Consider the following 27,173-nt stretch of genomic DNA (forward strand, 5'->3'; position numbering starts at 1 on the left):
TAAATCGCGGGGCACAACTCGATAATCTTTTTTGGCTGTGAATTTATAATTAATGTGATTATAATTAATTTATACGATTGTCATTAAAATGATCAGTAATTTAATTCACATTACACAGTCGTATACACATTTCTGTCATTTAATTATTTTATAAGAATGAGATGTGCTCATTAAATATTAATGATTACAACGCCAATGAATTAACGCGTCCAATAATATTCGATTTCTTTGTATAAATTTGAAAACGGAGAATTGTCTGATATGTAATATTATACATATATTGAGGGAAAGAGGAAGAGAATAAATCTTCTGCGTATTACTATATATTCCATGTATCGTAGTCGCGTTTTTTCACGCTACATGTATCAGGACCGGCAATCGGGGTGGTATTATTTCATCGGTCGGAAATAGCGGAGGGCGATCTTCCGAGGAGGCGGTCGGGACCAAAGTTAGCATAGCTCGTGACTTAGTGGTCCTAGGGGTGCCGTCCGTCAACCCTCGTAAAGGACCTTTCTTATTTCGCGATATTTTGTCGCCGGCGCGATATTTATCGTCCGCGCAGGACTGACCAGTGGCGTCGCAAGCTTCAATATTAAAGATATTGTCTAAATATATTATTTATAATTTAAAAGAAGCTTGTAGCGCAAATATAATTGTAAACATATTTTTGAAATATTTTTAAATAATTATATACATATCACATCTTAATAATTTAAAAAATATTACATATATGTTATATAAATATTATATAATACGAGAAACGCACGATATTTTTTCTCGTAAATTTTGTCCAATAAAAGGACAGTGTGTGTGTGTGTGTGTGTGTGTGTGTGTATACCAAATTTCGTATTTGCTTAAAGGCGATGACACGCGCATCTCTTTTTGCCGTTCGCTTTTGTTGGCGCCCGAATATCCAACCAGTTAATTCCGCTACATTTAAACGCGTCTTGGCGAAATGGGCAGATATATCATACAAATTGCCATTGTGGTCGCGACAATATGCTAAACACGCGGCACGTTACGGATGGCTGTTAGCATTTCGTTATTTCGCCGGCGCATATATATATATATATATATATACGCTATTTAGAATGAGGGATATGCGCGTTCATAGGCAGACAAAAAAATCGCCTGGCTGCGGCAATTTCTTTTTATATTGTGCGAACTTTCTAATGCCTATTCCTGTTTGCGTCAGAGATGACTAAATTGAATTACTCTAATTATTTTGCAACTGTTCCCATTTAAATTCTCCTTTCAAAATCAGAAGCTATTTTGTGCGACACGATAGCCAATTTATTATTTTATATTTTAATTTTTCAATCTTTATAAGTAAAAGTGTATCGATAAAAGAATATATTAAAATTCTGCTTTTTTGTGTGGATTGTGATATTCCATTTCAATTTCTGTAGCCTCTCTTATTACGAGAGATTCTATGTAGCGGAGCATTTCCCGGTTTTTCGTTAATGCGGCATGCACGAAGATCGTACGAAGAGTTTCCCCGTAGGATAATGCCCCTCCACGCATTCATTACTCGCGAAAGGGTGGGGGATCCGATCAGCGCAACGCGCAGGAGAGAGCCTAAATCCTCGAACTCATTAATGAGCTCGCACAGTGTACGGGCGACGCGCGCGTGTATACGCCAAGCTTTATACTTGAGGTTTAATTCGCGCCGGCCAAATTAATTTGCAACGATAAACGAGTCGGTGTGTGCGTATGCTGTTAGCGCTGCGTTTCGAATCGGTCCAGATTAGCTCTGTTCATTAAACACGGGCGTGCGCGAATTCGACGATCGGACCGTCGGATTTGCACAGCGCAACGGCCGTTGTTGCATCAGATCAGCATCATCGACATCATCGTCGCCGAGAGTCGTCGAGTTTTCGGCACTTTTGCGTTACGCTTGCGTTTCCCGTAATCGAGCTGTGCTGTATCGATCAAAATTTGCGGTCGATTTCGAACAATGTTATGCACGTTAATCTCAGAATGCTACTCGTGTTAATCACAGGAGAGTAGCACACGGGAACGTTAACTAATCTCATAACGAATTCTCAATTTATTTCACAGTTACAAAAATGCATTATCTTACTGCGAGAAATATCTTTCTAGTAGTAAAAAAAAAAGCTATTACTCGAATGCTTTTTTTGAACTTGATTTTTCTTTATGTAATTATATTTACAAATAAAATTATAATGGAGAAAAGAGAGAAAATTGAATTTACGCACGCTCATTTAATATAAAAACAATAAAGAAGCTCTGCCGGGCAATCAAATGAAAAGATGCTCGATAACGTCAATATCTAGTCCCCTCTAGTCTCGTTCATCATTTTCTGTCTCGCTTGCAAAACTATTTCGAATAATAATCATTATCGCTCACAAGTGACGCAAAACGAACGTCTGTACAGTGTTTCCAAGTAATGATAATTAGCGTAATGTCAAGAGATCTGATTTGTTGTTAGACGATATTGGTTTGTCAGAGGAGACGCGCGCGAATACAATGGCTTACTGTGAAACTGTTAATAACTATGCTCTCGACGTTGATAATAATTATTAGCACGATAGCGGGCGTTATTGAATGGAAATTTTGCGTAACTCGTGTAATCCGTATCCGCGCGCAATTAATTATCGTACCGCGATAAGTCGCGATATTATTCCGTCCGTCCCTTGAGCATATACGCGCGGTTGGGCTGATTGCGTGTGTGCGCTAACGTCATGTCATATATTATACACGCATCATCGCGTTGCGTACGCACACTTTCCAGCTGATTTCAGCGTATTTCCTCAATCGTTTAATGCACGTCCCGTATGATTTTATCATCATAATGACACTCTATGACAAGATAATGACATAACGAGAATCCCTCGTTATACCACTTTCTGAAATTATTGTATTTAAAAGAATTTTTTTTTTTTTTTTAAATTATGTGTGCGCGAGCATCGCCGTAATAAAAAAGGTCAAAAAAAAAAATAATAATAGTAATAATAATAAACTAGACGAATAAATTTAATTACAGCACATCAGATGTGTCAGACACATTGTCAACCATCTCTAGATAATTGACTGGTAAATCTACGATTAAAATATTCACGTTTACGCGCGCCATCGATAAAATCTTTTCGTGAAATATCGGCATTTTGAAAATCTTGACCGAATGGAAATTTGGCCGCGGGGGTGCGATCACGATCTGTACGACAGATCGATCGATTGTTTCGTAGGCATTTTTCAGAGGCAAACGGGTACAGCGGCTGCGGGCGCTCTCTCTTTTCCTCCCTCTCCTCGCCCGACAAAAAAAGCCAGCTGCCGCGAACGCTAATTTCGGCACGCGCGCCGCGAGACTTTTTAGACGCCGTGATACAATGGAAAGCGCAACGCATCCGAAAGTCGCAGCACGCATCCTGAATATCGCGCACCTTGCGCCCCGTTAATTACGCCTTAGTAAGGTGCGCGCGCGCGCGCGCGTAATCGCTTTTTGCGCGATACGAACGCGCGTAATGCAACTTTCCACGTGCGAGTGTTGTATAACACGGATCTCTCGAGAGCGCATATACAGGTCTACACAATTCTTGGATATCCATTGGACGTCAATATATCCAACATTTTTAGGAAAGAAAAAGTAATTTACGAGGAATTTTATGTGAGAATTATTATAGTAATAATATTTCTCGCTTTATATTTTTCATATTTTATGGTTTTTAAATTAATATAATATTACGATTTCTTCTATTTATATAATTATATAACTATATTTATATGTTTATATTATATATATATGCAAATAATTTTAAATTTGATCGAGAAGAATGTTAAAATATTAAGAGCTTCGACGAAGCAGCATATTATCCATAGCTTCAGAGAAGCGCCCCGATAAAAATTGTAACAACAAAGACTATATAACGACGAGACAAAGTCTCGTTGTTGGAGAGATTCGCTTCCGGAGTATTAATCACGTCGAGAAATGGAAGGCGCCTTTAAAAAGACGTTGCCAAAGCCGTTATCGCCCTAATCGGGAAACGTACAACCGCGAAGAAATATGTGTATGTACATACGAGCGCGGGACGCTCGTGCATCCTTAAGCAGCGAGTATTAAGGAAGAAGCGAGATGATAAAACCCTGTGGCAGGCAATAAATGTTTCGTAGCTCGTAAAAATGTTATTGCCTTCTGTGCGGCGCGATACCAGAAGACGATGCGCGAAAGTAAAGGGGGACGTTGAGGTGATAGAGACACTCGAGAGCCTGGACACCCAATTCACCGTGTACAGCCAAGTATTGACAGATTCTTGTATACAAGCCATGAAATGATAATGTAACAAATCGTAAGCGAGAATGGAAACAATTTTTTATACGCCAATTATACATAGTTATTTTAATATGTAAAATCTAAAAAAATTCCCTGCTCTTTTCACTGACATTAAATAATTTTCTCTTAACTGATCTTATTTATAAATTATTTACGATGAAAGATGAGTGGCGTAATCTATCGTAGTTATTTTTGAATATGTATCTTTTATTTGTTCGATTTTATCTCAATGAAAATATGTATGCTGAAAAAGCAACATTTGAGACTTTTATTTATATGTGCACACACGCAACAACGTTATATTCTAAATAATTAGAAAATAGAAAACTTGCACATATGTATGTAAATAAACTTATTTTCCGACTAGGAATCACCTATCTTTTCATTGCATTCTCCCAATTCCGGTATAAATATAATGCATACGATGCAACGCGTTAATATCAGACTTGGCGGTAAATAAGTTCGACTATGACTCGGACTTGTGTAAAAGAAATCGACTTGGAATATCATGAAAGAAAGAGCTGAAACGAACCAACGACACACCTCCTTTGCCTGTAACTCGAGAAATAGCATTCGTCACTGTGAGACCGGTCTATTATCATGCTTGCAAGATAGAATGACAATGCGAGACGGAAGTGAAAGATCCAGGATGTGTTACGCGCGATATTATAACGTTGGAATTATATAGACCGCGATATTCATTGAGAGTTAAATTTTTACTTTTAAATAGATCAGAAATAAATGATTTAAATATATAAGGAATAATTTCTCTCATTAAATTAATGTTTACGATAAAGCTTTCAGCGCCATTTATGAATAAATCAAATGATAAAAGAAATATATGTGATCTAATGGGATATTAAAAGGCTTATTGTTGCGTGTTAATAAAAGAAAATTAGAGAGATTGGAAAATTAAATTCCGGGAAAAAGTACCTATAATAAAAATGTTAACAGGACTACGTTATCTCGAAGCAATTGGAAATTATTTGCAAGAAGATAGCGCGCGCCTTTCTTATTCCGACATAATAATAACGCTCCCTTTTCTTTTACGCTGCTAATATTGCCGTATAATCTGTCGCCGTTTCGAGATAAATAACCCGTGGTGCGGCTAATAAAATTCGACGCTTGCGAACTTTTGTCTCCCGCGTCGCCCTCGCTTGTCGCTCTTTTGCGCGACAGAAGATTCCCGGCGGATGCGTTTCTCACGATGGCACACGGGATACTGTCTATATAAAGACACATAGCCGAGTAGGGCAGAAGGCACAGCGTGCACCGCGTCGCTTCATCTGTCTTTATATTAACGTCGCTGTATAACGCCGTAATAGCGTTATGACGACGCACAACGGTGCCTACATAGCCGCGAAACAACTTTTTAACCCCCCCGCATTTTCCCGCAGCCCTTTTTCTCGCCTCTTTATAAACGCGCCGCCGTTTTACGAGGGACTCTGGCAGCCCCGGAACTGCCTCTGATTCCAAATTATTACTCGCGCACGGACGTCTCCGGGGGTAGCGTTTTTCGGCAAATTAAGTTTTCGTTACGAACGGCGTGGAAAATGTGCAATGATTGCGATAGAAGAAAGAAATTTAAAAATGTACACATTTATTTGTATTAAGAAATTATATTAAGAAATAGTTATCTAAAATTAATCTTCTCAAGAATTCTTAACCGATAGCGCATCGATAAAACTCAAAGACGAGGGAAATAATGACATTTAGTTTTCATGTTATTCTTGAAAGTGGCAATAATGACGTGTTATTAAAAAATCTGAGAATTATAAAAAAAAAAAAATAAAATAAAATAAAATAAATTATCAATATAATATTGAAAAAATAAACGAAATTGTAGAATACAAAAATGATAATAGCGGCTTGGAATAGAATAATATCTTGGACGACTCCGTAACGCATATTAGCGTGATAATTGTAGAGCGAAGTTTCTTAGTGCAGATTCGTGTTGCTCGCGGGCAGACTTTGAAATCTGTAATAGACACCAAGAGGTATAATGCCGCTTTTTCTCTTCTAGACGCAGGGGCGAAGAGATACGTCGATATCTCGAGCTAGGTGTACGTATTTACTTGCAGATAACTTGCAGCAACGCGAAGAATAAAGTTTTCCGCCGCGCGCTCGTATATATAAAGTAATACCGATACGCGAGGTCGGTTCTTCTCTTTGCCCCGGGGCGGTATTGGATGGCAGCTCTCAGGGGGTTAATTTTGTGCCGAAGGGTGGAAAATATTCACGGTTTCTTAAAATCCGACGAGCCTGTCAGCTTTCTCTGGGGTGGTGTTACGCCAAACGGTCACTCAAAATACCAGGGCTCTCGTATCGTCTATTTTCCGTTCGCCCGTGGCGATCGTTTCTTAATCTGCGCTAAACTATTCAGGATATATATGGGATACTAAAAGTAGACAAAATTTTCTCTTGCTAAATAGGAGGTGTTATTTTGCGACAACTTCACCTAAATATCTTTTAATCTACTTTTATATAAATTAATAGTTTTATTTATCTCTTATTAACGCACTGTCTTTGCTTGCAGTCCATCCGTTGCACGATAAACGGCTGCTCCTGCGAGTCCTTCACACCCGGTAAACGTCATCTACGTTACTGCGAGAACTGTCATCACGGCTGGGTGCCTCACGGTAAGTTCAAACACACGTGCATCTTGTTCACGAAATAATCATCATGCGTATCGCATTATTGATAAAAAAAAAAAACAAGAAGAAGAAAGAGAAAACGCGCGAAAAGATTTTCCCGGGGATATTCGGGCGTTTAGTGTCGCGTGCGCGAGCGGTTAAACGCAAATTTTTCAACTGTCAGCATACTTCATCCGACGAGTCCCCAGGGACGAAATTCAATTTTCCAGCGATGACCATCGGCCAGCCCTCGTTGGGCATCGCGACCACGCGCCTCCCCTTTTGTAAAAGGGCATCGCGCGCGCGCGTATTATCGAATACGACGATATAAGACGGCGGAATACTTTCATGCCCTCGTAAGTTTCTGAATGTGAATCGGGAGGAGAGAGATCGGTCTCTGTTTCTCACAAAATTCCATCACGACACCCGGCGAATACACGCGCGCATACGTACACGCGATACGTCAAATCGCCGCGCTTAAAATTCCGCCTGCTTGACCCGCGATAGATTGGACGCGGCGCGGCATGGAATACATATCAATTTCGGGCTTCCTTCCATCCGGTCCCGCGGGAACGCGGTTGCACATTCCCTCTCTTTTTCTATCTCCTCTTTTTCGTAGTCTCTCTGTCCGCGGACTCTCTGTATTACGCTGGAACAAAAGGTATCGCACGTATTTCGCCTTCCGCGCATATTTCGACGCATGACATGAGCGACGAAATGATAATTGTTCTCGCGGATTCCTGGGGTCGTCAAAGATTGGATTAGAATTATTAATGTAATACGTTAATGTACCAGATGCAAACAAACCGCTTAATTATAGAGATATTCGAGCGCACGAACGTACTTATCGGTTGCTCGCAGATTATGGAGTAGCGGTGTTTGGTATATATTTTTACAGCGAGTCGAGTGTGTAATCCTTAATGAGTTTTCGAACCACAAATATAATCGTTTTTCTTTCGATATAATAATATGAACGACTTAAATTAGAAATAAACAGTCAGAACAGAAAGACTTATCGCCGCTCTTTGTTACGAACCGGTTTCGCGAAGGGAAAACGGTACAAAAAAGATTCGTCATTATCGATCCGTCAGTGATTAGAATAATAATTTATCATGTATATTCTCAGCGATAAAAAAGCGATAGGAGTGCAACGACGAGAATTATTGTTGAGATCAATGAACATTACGTTTTAAAGAATCCATGCCGAAATTAATATAATCAAATATAATGTTATTTTCTTTTTTTTTTAACGTGGTTGTTACACAAAATTTTAAAATTAATTAAGTAATTAAATATTTTATATATTTTATAATTTATATCTTAATATACTTATTCAATTTAATTATACTTATGTACTTAGCAGTACACGTCTTTTTTATTTACTACCGGATTCATCTTACGTATTTGATTCCGCTTAAATACTTAACACATGTCAAACGGACTAGAGCATTGTTGGCAACGCCATCGTACATTGTACGAGGCATCGTTCAACGCGCGCCATGAACGAAATCACGAGTAGTGCGCTGACAAAGGCCTTTTTAAATTGTAATGAGCTGCCAAAGAGTGAATTATATGCCGTCCAAGTGCCATCGAGTCCTCGGCGAACCCCATCCTATAAAACCCCGCCATACATGCGTATATATATATATATATATATATATATATATATATATATATATCCCGGCATCCCTGTGGTCGCTCTCGGCCACCCCATGTCATGAATATATTTACATTGATCGGCCGTCTCGGCATTTTTCATTTGGCTCATCGTTGTGTCGGATGGAACCGAAGTGTGTCTATCCCTTCGATACTTTATTTATATCGACAGGACGTGTCTGTCTTTTTTTGAGGGCTCGCGCGTCTCTCCATGCAGTTTTCATCGGAAAGTCGCGTATGAGCGATGAACCCGAGCCCGACGCTAATGATCCTTTCGTCCTTGCCCGGAAATCCCTGGAGCTCGACAAGATAGCTTCCTGGGCCGCCAGTATTCGCGAGATATGTATCATATACGTGAACCTCGCGCGGAATCAAAGAGATGTAAAAATCATTTATATGTAAAATCATATTTAAAATGCTATGAATCTTATAGAATATACATATAACAAATTTAAACAATATAATCTCTCTCTCTCTCTCTCTTTCTTAATAAATATATTATTTAATATCTGAAAAGATCATTTTGCTCATGTATTATCTTTCTTGTAAAAAATCAATTTTCTAAGTTTATCTCAGATTGCAATGAAGCACACGCGCCATCAGCATTGGGAACGATCGAAGAATAATCTTGCGAGATCATTACACGCGGATTAATATAAGCCGCGGGTTTTACGTACGATATATATATATATCCACGACGATATGCGAGAACGGACGACTGGTTCCTTCATAAAAATCGCGGGAAATAGATGCGCGTGTAATGAAGGGTTAAAACGGGCGAGGTACAGTTACGTAATTAAAGCCTCGATGTTGAGTACAAACGTATATGTAGGGACCTTCTTTCCGCCGCGGCGTAACCTCGACGATAAGAGGATACGCGCGTACTCTAAATCCCGTACGCGCCCTTCCTGGTATAATATACGGGAGAGCAATTTATAGCGTACGTCTTTCTCGGCGAGGCAGAATTTTCCAAAGTTCGCCTTCAATACTTTACGTGCCCGCGCGAACCGATCATCTACGCTCTCGCCATCCCGATCGTCCACAATCTAGTCCAATTAGACGCGTTTCACCGCACTTTATCGTCTTTTTTATCTGGTTGCCGCGGATATCTTGGCGAAATCACGGAGTCATAAAGCCATCGATTATAATCGGTTGATAACAAGTTATGATATATTATCACGTTCCATTCGATATAATATCGAGATTCATTTTAACCATGTTAAAAACTGCTACAATCATTCGCTAAGCATATTGACAGAAGCGATTAATACTATATGTCACGATATAGTCACATTAAAAAAAAAGTGGCATCATTTCATTTTCGTTGATTAATTCTCCATTATTTAATCTCAGGTTGAGACTTTTTTTATGCGATTGTCGGGGGAAATCAAACTTGACGTACGATTATTATTAATTGCTCGCCATTTATCTAATCTTGTTTGTCTTGTTCCTACAATATTTCTTCGCATCTTAATATCGTAGGAGAATAGTTGATTTTATGATCCATACTAAAATTGATGGATAAAATTATCGCTATAGAAAATTTCACGATTGCCGAAAGAAGGAAGTCTTCGAGAAGATCAGCAAGCTCTCTCGACGAGCTCTCTCGAGAGGAGGAACTATGCAGTTAAGAACGGTGACAGGGTTGAAACGCAACATCTGCGCCTCCATCTGCACCTCTCACGATCGGCAGCTGGCGGAAGGTGGAGGAAAGGGCCCCGCAGGGCCCTCAGAGGAAGACGTCGAACTTTGGCCCGCAAAAGGGATATACGCGCGTCTCGGCGCGTGCACGATAAATCATTAAAAAGGCGTAGCCCGGAGTGACGCGCGCCGCCGTTAATAAACGCGCCACCAAACACTCTCTTTCTCTTTCTTTCCCTGTCCCTCTCGCTCTATGTGAATTACGGCGACCGTGAACGAGCGGGGGTTATACGCGCCCCCCGTCGCAGCCTTTGTTTCGCATCAGCCTGTGACCGAGCTCTGTACTCGGGCGACGGGGGATGATTTACTCTCCCCGTTCCATGAAACACGCACTTGCAATTATTTATGCCGCGCGACTTATTATAATGATTCAAAATCTGAATACAACGTGTAACAAGATTGCATGAACCTTTTAATGATCCGTATCTTCATCTATCATGAAAAGTGTAGATTCCATTAGTTTTGTACAATCTCAATTTTTCAATTTTGATTACGCATAATATAATCATTTTAGAACGAGAATAATCAATAGTATTGTGTCTGTAACGTTAGATACAAAATTAATGTTTCATATTTACGGCGTTGTAATTTTTCTACTTTTTTAATTAATAAAATTTTTGTCTAATATACATTAATATTATAATAAGTCAGACTTACATGTATATTACCACATTTATCTTAAATATAATACGGATACATTTCATTAACGGTTATATGACTCCATCGCGTACTTTAAACGGGGATAAAGTTTAGAATATTTTGTCGTGGGGTACATTACGTGCCATTAAGAGCGTCGAGACGCGTCGCGCCTTTTAGAGCTTAAAACACGGGCCTATTTGTTCTAATATGAAACCGATGCTAATGGCGATATATCATAGCCGTCCCCTATACATCCACCCTTCCTTCTCTGCCACCTAGAAAACGTCACCATGAATCACGAGATGCTAATGTACCAATTTATCTCGTCCCGACTTTATTAAGACTTACTTTTTCTCAGCGCGAAGGGAACGAAAGATCGCGACCATTCACGCTAACTCTCGCTCGTCTCTCGCCAGGGCTTCAATATATCGATGTGTATACAATCGTAGATACAATATATGTATGTGTCGGTAAAAAAAAGATCGATATCGGATGGGCGAGAGAACACGTATAAGCAGCGCCGAGATACGATTGACTGACAAATTCCGGCGACGGAATATACGCTCGTAAATCATGGTCCGGTTTTGGCAGCCGAAAGAAGGATGACGAGATCGTTCCTCCTGGAACTCTTTAAAATTCTTTCGGGGATGACCCATCGGTCCTGCTGCGCCACATCATTGTCTCATCATCATCGTCGTGTTCTACGCGCGCGAAAACTCGCTCCTACCTTCGGAATCGCTACGCAGATCCATTAACGTGCCGAGGGCCGGAGGTAGCTCGCTTTGTTATTTTGCACGCGGATGGTTCGCCGATATCGCGCTGCATTTGAGAAACAGACAAAATATCATATTTTGAAAGTGTTCTTTTTTTAGAATTTATATGTATATTTTATGTCACTAAACATCCGTTGTATAGGTATATTAAATAAATATTTATGATATAATATCTATATAATATCTTTTTATTAAAGAAAATTATATATATGGTAGTTACACTTGCAAGATTTTTTTTTTTTTTTTTTTATTATTATAATTCTTTTGATGGATTATAATATTTACATGAATATGAGTATTCGAATTCTATCAAGTGTTTCTTTTTCTATAGATTTTGCTTTATATAATTATAAAATTCCGTCGATATATTAGAATGACAACTGGGAGAAAAATGATTCATACTATGAGTTTGAACACGCATTAGCGCTATTTATACGTTGCACATTAATAATTTACCGGTTAATCCAGATTCTCGTCCGTCGATTATCTTGTCGATAGGTAGGAACACTTGCCGAAGGCGCGAGCGCAAAGTGCACCGGACGACGGAAATAGCCGCCGGGGCTCTGCCATATGGGCACGATGGGCGCGCGGGCCAGAATGTCGCTCGATAAATCCAGCGGGCATACAGATTTGTCACGCGCCCGAAAATAGACGCGGAATGAGCGAGAGAGGCCGCGGACGCGGACCGCGGGCGTCGATGGCAGGAAGCGTGGGGCGCGAGGCCTACCGATCAACCACAACGCCAGGATGTGAGGGAGATGAGGAACGCGCGGGGACCGGACGCGGTTGGTGGGCCACGACGTCGCCGCGTAAACACGAAGGCGCCGCGACGCTTTACGATGCCTCGCTACCTCGGCCGCTGTTTAACTTACCCGCGACTTTCTGGCACGCAGGCCATTTTCACACCGCCAACCGCCGTAACGACGACACGCGCGACGTCGAGCCGACGGTACGTCGTTGAAAATTGCAAACACATTTGCGAACGCGAGACGAACATCGCGCGTTTTGGTTTTCGGTTTATAAAAAATATTTTCTGTTCAACAAGATATATATATATATATATATATATATATATATATATATATATTTATTTATTAAAGAATAAATGGGAAAGAAACTTCTCTTATTTTTTTATATAGATAATCATAAAATTTATATGACATATGTCAAAAATTTGTAATCTTCTAAATTTAATTTTTCAGATAATATCCCCATGCCCAACAGAGATACAAAATCGATTTATAAAACATGCGTTTAACTTAATATTGTTGTTTAGCGACTTTGCTTGACGAGATATGAAATTCGGACTCTCGATAGGCTAAACCAGGGTCAAATTCGAAGGGACAGTTATGTACCTTGTGTGTGACGAGGAACACGAAAGGACACCGTCGACGTACCGTAGATCCGCGCGCGCGGCAATTCTCGGGATTAGTATTAAATATTGATGGCGCCGGCTGATACAGATTAATGTACATTCACCGGGCATCTCGATCTTCTCAATCTAACCGACGCGAGCGTTATTTGTCTCTCGTTCTCCGTCAAGAGGAACGCAAGCTCTCACGCTCCGGTCGATTCTGACCCTGGCTACTTCCATGACGAAGGACGAAGAGGGATCTCTGATTACCACCTCGGACGCGGCACGGATTGTCGAGTTCTCTTATCTGTTCCGTTTCTCTCTTTATCGTGCCAGCTCCCCGTTCTTACCTCGTCCCCTTAACTGCCTCTCAGCCTATCCTACTTCAGTTATGATGAACGGTGTCGCTGGGGGAGGCATTTATCCCGAGATACAACGTCCTGGGGGAATCTATTAGCGTGGCTCGGATAGATGTGAGCTTATTTACTCTCGCGATAACGTCGAATTATCTCGAAGAACAAAACGTGTTCGAAGATGCTTCCCGGATGCCCCTCCAGATGAAAGATTCGTCATGAAAAAAAAATCGAATGAAAATCGAAGACATTAATATATAAATTTTTTGTGATATTGAATTTATTTTATACATATATTTATTTGTATATACTGAGTTGCGGGAATTATGAATTATTGCAAAAATATCACGTTTCATATTGTTCTTCTCTATAATAAAATAATAAAATTTTAGTCAGAACTAACGCAATGCACTTTTAGCAATATTATACTCGATCTCGGAAAAATCTGCTAGCCTACGTAAATTTTCATTTTTTTAAAGCTAGCTCAGGTATCTCGATCTAATATTGTTCGTGCGTAAACAACCATGATCAATCAACAAATAAGAGAGAGAGAGAGAGAGAATCGAGAGCACAGTTTCGTTGCGGAAGCGCCGCGACGAAAAAAAGAGGCCCAGCCGATTAAAGAGTGCTGCGTAACGAATTATATTTTGATCGTTCGTTGTAATTAATGATACCGAGACAGCCCGCGCCGTGTAATAATCGGTAATTACCTACGGTAATTAAATAATGCGTTTATCGCGATGGATCGACTGGATGGCCCCGAAATATCGACTCACAAGGACGACGCGTCTCCGACGCGAGACCGATAAATCTCTCCGAGTTTACTCCCGCCTTGGCTGGCGGCTTGCCCTGAAATTCGAGCGCGCGAGATAATACGCTGTTGAACGAAGACGAGCATCGAGAGTGGTTTCCGTCTTCTCGTCGCGTTCGAGTATACTCGGGCATGGGCCCTTATTCTTACGTAGACTCCACTTGACGCCACATTTAACGCCAAGTATGACTTGGAATCCCATTTGCCTAATGACCGGTTTCGCCAACCTTATCCGTTGTCAGTTAACTTTATCCTTAGCTTAAATCGATTAACTCTTTCTCTGCAATTAAAATCGGGAAGCGACAAGGGAGCAAGTGAAGTAAAACTAAATTACGTGACGTTGATAAAACCGAATGTGAGATTTATGATTTTTACAATTCATCCTATCAGTAACATTATATAGCTCGGGGAACATAAAGAAATATTTTAAAAAACGATCTTGATTTATAAAATATTTATTAATTATAGTGTTTTTTTTCTTTTTTTTTTCCAATTGGTTTGTGCTCTTTGAATGAGGAATGCATTTGTTAATAGCATGTAGTAGCTTGCATTAAATCGTCTGAATTGCATATATGTTTGTTATCACAAGTTTGAAAAATGGATAGACGCAACAACACCTTTCTCGCATCTGGCTCAGCCTAGCGAAACACGGATTAGTCTCCGTGATATCGGAGCAAACAAATGGCGTCATTCCTCCGAGAAATGTTCCACTTAATAACGCGGATAACCCCGACCTCCGTTTTTCATCCGTAAAGACGTCCGACTGTTCCTTCTTACGCATTTGTCAGCCGCGGTCAGTTTTCGCAAGCGTCGCTGTTCGTGATCGGCCTATCGAGCAGATTTCTTTTTCGAAAAGAAGTCAAGAAAATACTTTTTCCAAAAAAGTTAATCTACAATTATTATTTAAAGAAAGAGAGAGAGAGAGAGAGAGAGAGAGAGAGAATTGGAAATTATCTTATACATAAAAATTTTTCAAAGGATATATCTTTTTTAATTAACTTTATTCATTTTCTTTTTCTGTAAAAATATTTGTAATAATAATTTTACGATAATCTGAAACCTTGTACAAAGGATGACATCTCATCAAAAATTGATCGAGTTTGATTGAAAAATTCTCAGATTGAAACCGAAATACAGTTTACCCTAGGAAATACTTTACGTAGGCTATCTGCTGAATCTGTCATGAGCGCTCTTTTATCTAGACCGTTTTAAACTTATCGTCGGTGTATCTTTTGAAATGACAAAATATATTGTTAGTGGAGGCGTAGAAGAGAACCCAAAAAAAAAAAAAAAAAAATTGTATGCGATTGCTAAGCGACAGACAGGGTTGTGGCGACTATTTGACCGCAAAGGAAGAGGAGAGGATGTGCGGTCAACGGGGTCTCCATGAGATTAATGTGTCGCCTCCTATCACCAGTGATTGACAGCGCCCTGACCGCGACAAAGCGCCGACGTCCTCAGTTTTCTCTCTAACCCTTGTCGTCGCGCCACTTTGTCCTCTCAAGTTTGCACACCGACGGCGACTTCTTCGGTGAACGTTGCGTCGCCGAGGTGCAAGATTACGCGGCCGCAACTGTCGTGTTCTATACGCGTTATTGAAAGTTTACCGCGCTTGTTTTGTAACAGCTTTCATACATTATCTTTATGATGATTATGTCTGTGCTTCATTATATCTCGCGAATAGACTTTTTCTCTAAAAAGATTTTTAATCGCGAGGCACATAATTATAAATGAAATTGCACATTATTATATATTTAATATATATGTATATTTTTTTGCATAATTTTTTAATGTATAGAGTAAAGTAAATGCGTGCGTATTTCTTGATACGATCGTATTTAAATTACGCCGGGAAAATACAAAGCTATCGTGCTTCAAGCCGCCAACAGCTTTCATATCCAAGAAGCTTCTCATCAACGGAAGAAAAGTTTTGCAAACAGGTAGCATCGCTTTTCAGTCGATCCCGCGGGTCTGTCGGCAATTAACCGGGCGGTCGCGGGGGTAATTAGATGAAGGTTTAATTGCAGGCATTGCCTCTCGTCGTAGCTCGTAAACGAGAAAAGCTCGCCTGTCTCCGAGGTGCAATTCCCCGCATATTTACATCCCCCGCGGGACGCGAAAGGGATATAAGGCAGGAGAAAAGGGCCCGGGAACGGTAGTGTTAGGGATGAGAGAAGGCGGTGAGGCGGTCCCCTTTTTCGACGGTTTTACCGCTCCCCCGGCCGTCTTAAAAGAAAGGGTTAATTAAAAACAACAAAAGCTATCCGCGTCATTAGCGCCCGTTTGTATGCGCCGCGTTAGCGTTAGCGTCCGGGACTCTCGACGGACGACCTCGACCTTAACGAGGGGTTACGTCGACAAACCCGGAGTATCTGCGGGGAATCGACTTCGGGAGGTCGGCGATCGATCGAGCGGTACAAAAAGCGGCGTTTCGATCTCTCCAAGGGTTTCGAGCTCGGATATTCGGAGCGCGAATCCACCCCGGTCGCTTCGTCGTTCCTTCCTGCCCCGATGAGACTGCACTTTTCGACTGCTCAGAGGAGCGCGGGAAAGGACGGAAGAGCCCCACACGCGGAAGCGCCGTGTCACGAATCATGAGCGTTTTAACGTTTCGCGAACAACGTAATTGGACCGGGGGCAGCGTTACACCCTTAATTTGGCTATCCAGCTAGCTGTGGCCGCCGCTATCATTCCCGCCTTTCTCTCGATGCCATTGTGATTTAAAACCAAATAGAACAGTGTACTGCGGAAGCGTTTTAAAGCATCGCTATTCAAATCTCGGAATGTTCAAGATATTGTATTTCTTTATAATCTTCGGTTAATCATTCTAAAAATACATGAACTTTCAAAAAAAATGTAATTATACAATATATATATATACTTTAAAAATGGAATATTTATTTGTATACAATAATTTTCATTAAATATTAAGTGAGTTATAGTTATATGAGTTAGGTTAGATTATATTATAGTTTCGTTAATTTATTAATTTATTTATGTCATTAACAGTTTAATAAATGCATATTTTATTTATATATTTTTACGATTTGTATTTAATTAATTTACTTATTTAACGTAATAATTAATTAATATAATAATTTTTTATGAGGATAAAAATCTCGTAGAATTTACTAGAAGCCGCGGATGGATTTTGTTCGTTGCTTTTTCACGTTTTTAAAAAAAAAACAACCCGATATTGCGGCATTCGTAATTATTGAGTCTCGCGAAAATCACACACACAGACGGTATCGTTGACGTCAGATTGGGGGGTCTGCGACGGTCGCAGCTAGGAATTTACTAAGATAGATGAGGACGTCGTGTCAGCTTGTGCCATACTCGGTAACGTGGTTGTAATTAGCAAGAACTTGGAGTGGTCCCCAAGTTCGTTCAAAGTTCCTTCGATCAAGTTGACGTTTATTGTATTTTGACGCTCTCCTATTTCGAGCAGAATTATTTATCATTATTGTATCATTTCACCATCGGCGATAGATTATGAAGCGCATATTTCTCCCGGGAGATTCCCAGACATTGTTTCAGAAAGGCACAGGGAGATTAATTGTATCGGTCAAAAGAACGCGTGTTGTAGGAGATAAATTTTTAACAATGAAATAGAAAAAATATATATATATAAGTCTCAATATGTAAATCACATTAAATATATAAACGGAATTAATCAAACAAAAATTAAGTAAAGTAAATAAGAATAAATACGTAGTGAATTGTATAAAATATTTTCGTGCCGCTTTATAATGCAACATAGTTGAATATATTGAAGAGCCAAAGATATTGTACAAGCTTCTGAAATAAGAGACTGAAGGAAGGTGTTGCTGGTGATTAAACAAGTACAAATTTGTACGCGCTTAATTTGAACTATGCGCGGATTTATCTCGTGCGATTTTTACCCAAAATCGTGCAATCGATCAGTGCAATTCGCAGTCGTATCCATCCGTAACTCTAGCGAGGAGATTTCGCGCAGCAGATAAGCGCGAAACGAAGTGCTGCGAGAAATAAAGCGGGACGCCGAGAAACGGTTCCGTAATTACACGTTTGGAAGTACGCGGGCTCTTGCAGATTGACATCAAGCTTTTCGGGCCGCGGCCCCCGCGAGCGTACCCGTGCATAAGAAACTTTGTATTAGCGGCCGAGCGTAATTTTGCGAAACAACCGCGTTATCAGCAACGACTCCTTAAACATTGAAAGAGCTATTGCGGCTTATCGCGGTCGGATCTGACATTTTCCGCGAGGACTCTCGAACTCTCCTAATTCCCGAGCGCGAAGAGCGCGATATCGATCGTCTCGAACGAAGACGAAGCGTTCGCTCTTTCCCGTTTTTTCTCTTTCTCTCTCGTCACGTATGGTTTCTCGCTCTAGCAATATTTCGCGATAAATAGTCGTATCTATTTCACGAGGTGACTACGAGAATCTCCGTCGACATTTATACGTCTTATTCCTCCCGACTGCCGCCCTCGCCTTCATTTCGCTCGGCCACGACGAGCTTTCTAACCGGAGTTATCTCCCCCGCAAATATATATTAATGCGAGTGATATATCAGCTGGCCCCGCGAGGGACAAAACGTTAAATATTGGATAAGTTGGTCCGCGGTCGGCCCGCCGAGACCGAATCTCGGTGATGGATGGCCCACCGCTGACTGTCATAACAACTTCGGCGCTGGTACTTGCTCGATACTCGCGAGATGTCCACATTGGAAGATGGAAAGGTCCGTGAATAAAAGTGACTGCCTTCTCGTATCGAGGCACACCGGGGAACTCTCCGATGATCGGAGACCTCGGAATTATTAACTCTCGATCTTACCGCAACTCGAATCTTATTCCAACTTGGATTTGCTTTTAACTGTCAAGTATACTTTACGATTTGATTGAATGGCAGATTATGAACATATATTATACACAATTATATAGAAAATAAACGAAATATATAATAAATATATAAATAAAACTTTTAGATATATATTTAGTATAGGTATGTATCTCTCATAGAAATTTCGGTTTATCTCGTATCTAGTAGGAAAAATGTATGCATTCAAAATGCGTGATCAGTCTCGGGAATTGATAATTGGTTGACCAGTATTCCGGAATATTTTAAACAACCGTTTATCTAAAGGCGGTATTCTATTAGCAGAGAGGCCAAGTAGTGTCACGTCGACGCACGCTTCCCTCGAGGATCAACCCTTTGCCGGTCCCTGCATAATCCACGACCCCGTAGAGACCCAGCGCGAAATTAGAGGCCCCTTTCCAATCCGGCATCCTCTAGCGCCGAGATGATTTAGGGCAGAATTATCAGGAGGAATCCAATAACGAGAACCGCGGAATATGTATCGCAGTGAATTAAGATCCAGAAGCGTCTCTCCCCTCGCTTCGAAGAATGATGCCAAATAATAAGATGCCAACGATCGTGGAACGCAAACACACGCATTACTGCAACATACAATATATGGCTAATCCATTTAAGCCGTTAAAAACCAGAATTACATAAATTATTCGCTTAATAGAAGGTTAATTAAACAATATGATATGTAATGATATATATTAAAAGTAAGGAGTAAATTATAAAAATGAACAAAACTTTTCATATTTTTACTAATCCAAACACAAGTATTTTTATTGCAAAAGATTTAATCGTTATTAATTGATACCATTACTACGTCTCTTATACTATTTTAATTTTCCACGGATATTCTAAAGATTTCTGGAAGATTAATGGAGCGAAAACGCGCTTTCGAGGAAGAATTGACGCTGATATCTTACGAAGAACAGATGTGCATAAAATATAAGTCGGGATTGAGCTTTATCGTTAAAGAAATTGATAACGAATGTCGGTGGAATTTGTGTGGCGTAGAATACACGTGAGGGATAAAGAGAATCAGGCGCATATCTTCTCGCTCGTAGAAAGTCCGATCCGGGGAAAAGAATTCGGTATATGTAATTCGTGGAAATGATAACGCGCGGGATGTCATGAGAAGGGGTTATCGAGCGAGACAACCGGCCTATGACAGCGATCAGTCTGTGTCGCTCGATGTGAACCTCGTATCGCTTGACATTAATTATTATTGCCTCTTCGACACTTCTCAGAGCCCGCGCAGAAAACATGATGTCCGTGTTTGTCGCGATAACCACGATAATCCCGGCACATTCGTAAAGATTCATCTCGGTTGCCGGTTTTCGCGTGTTACGAAAACCGAACGAATCGGTATTCGGTACGCTTCTTTCGTGACAGATAACGATATCTGTGTCATCTCGCGACGCACTTGCAACGAACGCGTAAAACTTTTTTTTTTTTCCTTTCCAAGCGATTTCAACTATTAGTGGCTAATGTTAGAATTTTAAAAGAATCGATTTAAATCTCATTAGATAAACATAAACATAGCGGTTTTTTTTTTTTTTTTTAAATATTGCAATTGGCAAATTACTATATCTGATTTTTAACGTCATATACATGAAGAAAATATCTAACATTAAGGATAGTAACTAATGTTATCGTCAAACATACGCATTTTGAAGTCTATGTTTTATCTGTGTTAATGATTATTATTTTCAACGTCGACGAGAAAGTTTCTCTCCGCAAGATGTTGATTCGCAGTTCTATTTGTTTTCTCCCAAATATTTTAGCGCGAAAAAAATATAGCACTTTTCGATCTGACGATGTGTATATTGGCGTCTCGACGTCCGCGAGTAGCTTGAGACCGACCCACTTTGTAGTACCTAATATAACCCGCTATTCGATCGCATGCCTCCGGTTTTACGGTGTAAACAGACCGTTGGCGAGGCCCGTCACTCCGCGGATAAACTCGCCTTGACAGAGTGCAGGTCCCCTAGGAAATACTCGACCACGAAAATCCCGCAACTCTCGCCGACGTAAATCCCTTTCCACGAAAGCAAGCGAGAAAAAAAAATCGGGGTTCAATTTTCCTAGGATCATATGATCTTTTCCACGACTAACTGTACGGTGGAGAACAACTATCACAGTCAAATTGGTATTGCTATCTAAATGTATACGGTATATATTTTAATAAAAAAGTAATTATAACGGGATCGTGCCGTATTTATCTCATAATTTTAATTTATATAATTTACGGATTATACATGGTGTCTCATAACCTCCGTACAATACTTTATTAGCGCGTTCTAGGGATAAAATAGAGTCAAAAATTGTAATAGAAAAATTTTGAGGTTGCAATAGTTTTTGAGTTATAAGCGATCATAGTTTGATATCGCGTAAAACTCAGTCCTGTAATTACACTTGCACGCGTATCGATCTGTCATCTGTTATTGATTTTTTTCAAGTTAGGTGATATTGATTTTTACCGTACAGCTGATTTTATTTTGTCATTTCCCATGTACGTGTGTATTAAGCCTACATAAAATAAAATCAGCTGTACGGTAAAAATCAATATCATCTGATTTGAAAAAATCAATAACAGATGACAGATCGGTACGCGTGTAAATGTAGTTACGAGCCTGAGCGCGCGAGTTTTACGCGATATCATCGGCAAACTTTGATGGCTTATACACTCATAAACTATTGCAACTTCAAAATTTTTGTATTGGAATTTTTGATTCTCCTTTACCTCTAGAATACGCTGATAAAGTTAAAGTATTGTACGGAGATTGCGAGACACCCTGCATAAATTTCTCTTTACGATTATCGACTTTTCGAGGCAAGACTTGATTGGTCTATCGAGTCATATCTACTTAAAATATAAAAAAGTATTTGCATTTATCTATTTCTGTCGATTCCGATATACATCATCGCTCGAGATGCCGAGTAAAGAATCATTGCGCGCATTTGACGACGATGACGACGACGACGGCGATGACGAGGATAGCGTGTGCACGGATTATGAATGGAGGCAGTGTGCGGTCACGTCAATGCGTTAAGCGTGCGTGAGGTTAGTTACGCATCGTTTGCCGACCCCAGGGGTGTTCACTCCCGAGTAACTTACAGCGGAGCGAACGGTGCTGCGGGGGTGCTATCACAACATGATTCTCCCGTTACCGACGACCACTCATCGAAGGCGCGTAGAACGAGATAGGGATGGGAAAGCTACTTGTATAACGGAATAAGTACGTCGACACGTCGACGTCTGCGCTATTACAAGAATATTGTGAAAGGATACGCTTTTTCACGGGCGACACGGGTGTAAGACGAGAAAGAAGAGAAGGAGAACGTATCTGAGGGATTAAGGGATGACGCTACCGAAGGATCTTCTTGCTCTTTTTTATGTACCACACCGAGTCGGCAGTGACAAAAACAAGAGATCGTATAGCTCGAACCATGTATTATGGATAGGCACGGACAGAGATCCGTTTGTGTTGGCGCTATCGTCGTGCAGTGGCGTACGTCCGTCGAGATATCGGACAAGGGTGCTATCATATTTGTCGTCCGACAACTCAGACATGCGTTCGAAGGATGTGGCTAAAAGACTCTGTCTAATATTTCGAACATCTGTTAAATGTCTTTTATGCTTTCGCGCTGTTTCACAGGATTGTTCGATGTGGCGTAGCAAATGTATTGTGCCAATTAATTCTTATTAATTTAACTTGAATTTTCTAACTTTTTTAGTCAGAGATTAGCTACACGCTATAAACAACGAATGAATAATATATTTACTATTAATTCCATCAGTTTTGAGCGCATGGGCATTTGACAGCGCGAAATATTCTAGTTGTTTAAAATAAATCATATATTTTTTATAAATGACAAAAGAGTGTGACTTTCTATCGACGAATTTTTTTTTAAATTCTAATTTTTTTTTATATAAAAAAGTCCATAATCCGCAGGTTACGAATTTTTTTCAGAGAGCTAAATAGCCGAGAATCATTCTGCAATAATATTCTTAACCGTAACCCGATAATGCCTGATAAATCACGCATTCGAAGTCGAGGCTACACCAATGTCGACGCATAATTTCAGAGGAAACGCAATCATAAGGGGAACGTTGAGTGGTGTACACTGTCGAACGCAGTTAATAACTGTCTAGTAACACAGTGGGACCACGCTTCTTTCAAAGCGTGCCCGAGTCTTGCGCACGTCAGTGATAATTAGCACCGTGTTACAGTAATATCGCGCATTTAGACGATCCGTTTTATAACGTAAATATGAATATCAAATTATTCAAGAGTACAATATCTAGCCTTTTCTGTAAAACAAGTCGAGTTTCTCTTACATTAATAACGCTTTGCTTTCGAAAAAAATAATGTTATATATTGTGTCAGAAGAATAATTTATTAATATTAATAGAAGATATCGCATTTTTTCACGCTTTTCATCGTTCATAATTGAAACGAATTGAAAAAGTATCGATGTGTCAACAATTTCGCCGAGGAGAAATCCATCTGAAATCGTTGATTGGGTTGCATTTGTAAATGTGTCATGCTAATTCAGCGATATGCCGTGTATCAGTATATCAGAAAGCTTTAATATGCGTCCACAATCTTGCGCGACTGTCTTTGATTCGCTCAATTTACCGCCGGATACATGCGAGATCCGTTGCGAACTAACGGCGGACAGCATGTGCTGGCGGGAGATAAGAGAAATTATCGTTAAAAACACGCCAGCGTGTCCGCTGTCGGCACGACTAGTCTCTCCCTTTTTCGTCCTGCATCGAGAGGGCACTCCTCTGTAAGCGGCTGCGCTTAGGTTTTTGCCGGCCGGACGGAATCTCCGGTCGAATCGAGAAAAAAGCATCTGCGATCGCTCGTACCCGGGGACGACAGCGACGGGGTGGTGAGGTGAGCCGGGTCAGCGGGATCCATTATCTCGACCGCGTCTCTCGCTCTAACGAGGTCTCCCGCGCGAAATTAATGAAACGCAGGAGGGCATGAACGCGCGCGCGCGCGTGTGGATAAGTTATTATTAATGAACCGGCCGCGCGCGCGGCCATTTCTGTCCGGCGGTGAATGAAACGCGTCGCGGGACTACATGAGTGATTTCACTACTCTACTTGCTTTTTGCGGCACGACGAGCCGTGCTAACGAGAATCACCAGCGTGCCTGAATGATATGAAGTTCGTCGGAGGAAGTCTCCCTTAATTCTTCTTAATTCTGTTAAGAACTCGGGCGGTGTTATTATCCTAAATCTTTAAGAACGAGATATTTTGATTCTTTTTTCACACGACATCGCGTGATACGAAATTCGGCAAAAGAAAAGTTGCCGAATTTCTTTCCAATTTTAATATTAGAGAGGAGAGAGATGCTATATTTTCAATTTTTTAGATTGAAATTTCTTCTTCTTTCGAATGCCGAGACTTGGAAATATAATTAAAGTGAAAATTGAAAAATATTTAGAGCAACGTGTCTGGATGATAACACGAAGGCAAGACGCCGTGAGATAATTTGTGTGCAATGAGAAAGAAAGAGTGCCGAGATAAAACCGAAGAGGAGAGACAGGGAGGATAAGAGTGCATTTGCCCGGTCCTAAGTCCATTATTTCGCGGCGGAGAAAAATAAAACCAGCCGCACACATAATCCTGCGGTAATCCCGAATACGTTCGGGGCGCCAAGGGCGAATTACTTTAGTTCGCAACTTTGCCCGATAATCACGGCGATGGCCTTCCCGCGATCCCGTCCCAACCAACCCCCTTTTCCTTTCGTCTTTCTCTCTCTCTCTCTCTCTCTCTCTCTCTTTCTCTCACACACACACACACACACACACACACACAACTCGTTCTACCTTCTTCGCGAGGCATAAAAACGGGCGTTCCATAATTGATTTTGTTCTTCGGAAGTTGGCATGCGCGGCCCCCGACAACGCATGTCGGAGGCCGCGGCGGCGGTAACGCGAAACTTGCGAAAAGCCTCGGCACTGCCGCCGCCGTGCTTGAGTGGATCTCGAAGCCGTTAAAAGTTTTGTAACGATCCCTCGCGGAAATTCCCGATCGTCCGACCGTCCGCGAACTTTCAGCTCTCGCTCGACAATGGGAGAACTAAGGAGAAAGAGAAGAAGAGAGAAACTCTGAGGGGGCTGGCTGAAGAATCCGGGACCGCCCTCGTTCGCGTCGCTCGCACTTCCGGTCTGAGTTCGCGAAGGGGGTTGGAAATTGCCACGGTGAGAACGACACTCGAGCGAAGACCGCGCTCGACGGATAATGATAATTAAACTCGCGAGCGGAACTATACGCGAAAGTTACCTCAGAATTGTTGACGATTGGATTCATCAGTTCCCATATTTCTTTATTTATCGCACGTTGGTTTTGTGCCACTTAACACGAAAATCCGCAATATTTTTCGCGTTATATTTTATTTTGTTTATATTTTAAAGAATCATTGTGTGCGCGATATACAATATTATTTCGTTCGCAATCAAAATATATTGAGTTAAAAGCAGCTCGAGGAGGAAACGTAGTAATTGGACTTGGGGAAAACTGTTTTTAACGATTTTTTAATTTAAAATTTGTTTCACCTTCGTGGTCCATTTTACACAGAAAGAGAATTGGGCTAGTTTTACGCAATTTTTATCTACTTTATATATATATATCTTTTTTAAATAAATAAAATATTAATATTACTTGTTGACAGTTGTTTGGCCGGACTTGACTTTTTACTTTCAAAATACTTACGGTTTACCCCTATGTCAAATCTACATTTTAGGAGGCAGTATATACTGCGACCGCACACATTAATAATAACGAACGTCTGAAATTTAACGTCGTATCCGCAGAAACTTTCAAACTGCTTAACCTCGCGGTGAAAAGGTTAACGATCTTACATCACCATCTTTCTATTCGGGCGAATTTTCACTCGCACACTTTTCACGTCGACGTAAACAGTGCGGTGTATCGGTGCGCTCACGTTGCGTCTCGATGTTCGCGGCGGTCTGTACGCCAGTCTGATGTATGGCGACAGAACTGGCAATTATTACGGGTGTATTACCGCGGTAAGCGTGCGTGGCCGTCATTGAAATTACCATATACTGTTATTTCGAATCCGCTTTTACAGTCGCCTCTAATGACAGTGGCGTTATATCTTCCCTCGACCCTTCTCCAAGTCCTTCGCCACCGACCATCAATCTGGCGGAAGGTAACCCGGCCTCCTTCGGCAACGGTCGTGCGGTGTATCTAATCTGTCGCTGTTAATCTACTATATAATTATGAGATTAGTTTTGATAATAATTTTTCTCTCGGCAACCTTTTTGTAAGTGTATGTGCCATTTATCTTTACAACTTTTAACACTTTTAATATTTTAGAGATTTTAATAATCACGAAAGAGAGCCTTGCATTGACATTTATTTAATTGAAAATCCATGCGAGATTAAGCGAAAAACAAGATTTTCTTTTGTTGCAATGAAATCCAGTTTTGCTAACAAAAATTTCTTCGTTTTCTAAATTTATTAAATTATTCCAAATATTAGTCTGGATTGTCAATTTTGGACGAAGAAAAATTTCGAACTGAACTCAAAACTTTGCGCGAACAAAAATATATAAAAAAAAAATAACTTTATTATTAACTTTATTTTTATAAATCGTTTCTATATACAATTATATGCCAAAAGCAATGATAAGTAGCAATATCGATCGCTGCGCAGAACGAATCACGATATTTATCTTGCTGAACGCATTGCCGAAGATGGCGCGACCTCGTTGCCGAGGAGAAAATCGCGCCGTTGAACAGCAGAAGGCATTAATACTGCAGTTAACGCGGCTTTCACACCGGGGATTTCTTTTTCATGTCTCGAGATAGACGACGACGAGGCTGGATCGCCACGAGGTGGACGTGGCAGACACGGTCGGGTCTCTCGAAGTAGGACCCGAGCGGACAACCACTCGGCGTTTCAAAGCCGACAGTCCACCTCGTATAAATCATCCTAATAACCGTGCGGTTTCATCTGCGGACTCGCTAAAACGCATATATGTATTATACATACGTATACATATACGCGAGTACGCGCGAGCGTACATTTCGTTTGCCCCGCGCGAATATCGCATGTATTATTCAGAGACCCGGAG

At 40.7% G+C, this 27,173-nt stretch overlaps 1 protein-coding gene across 10 annotated transcripts in view; it reads left to right on the forward strand.

The window, feature by feature from the left end:
* LOC138940713 (uncharacterized) overlaps nt 1–27,173 on the forward strand; it is a 171,235-nt gene that overhangs the window by 75,898 nt on the left and 68,164 nt on the right. For 6 of the 10 annotated variants that reach the window (XR_011448038.1, XM_070309881.1, XM_070309890.1 and 3 more), the window contains exon 3: nt 6,828–6,930. Coding sequence is in view for 6 of the 10 variants with exons in the window: in XM_070309881.1 (XP_070165982.1) it covers nt 6,828–6,930 (103 nt within the window). In the remaining 4 variants the exon portion in view is untranslated. The other 4 variants (XR_011448040.1, XM_070309855.1, XR_011448039.1 and 1 more) reach the window with 4 other exon arrangements.

Source organism: Polyergus mexicanus, unplaced genomic scaffold, assembly GCF_030449975.1.
Source record: "Polyergus mexicanus isolate NDT 795.1 unplaced genomic scaffold, iyPolMexi1.0 SCAF_2, whole genome shotgun sequence".
Lineage (NCBI taxonomy): Eukaryota > Metazoa > Arthropoda > Insecta > Hymenoptera > Formicidae > Polyergus > Polyergus mexicanus.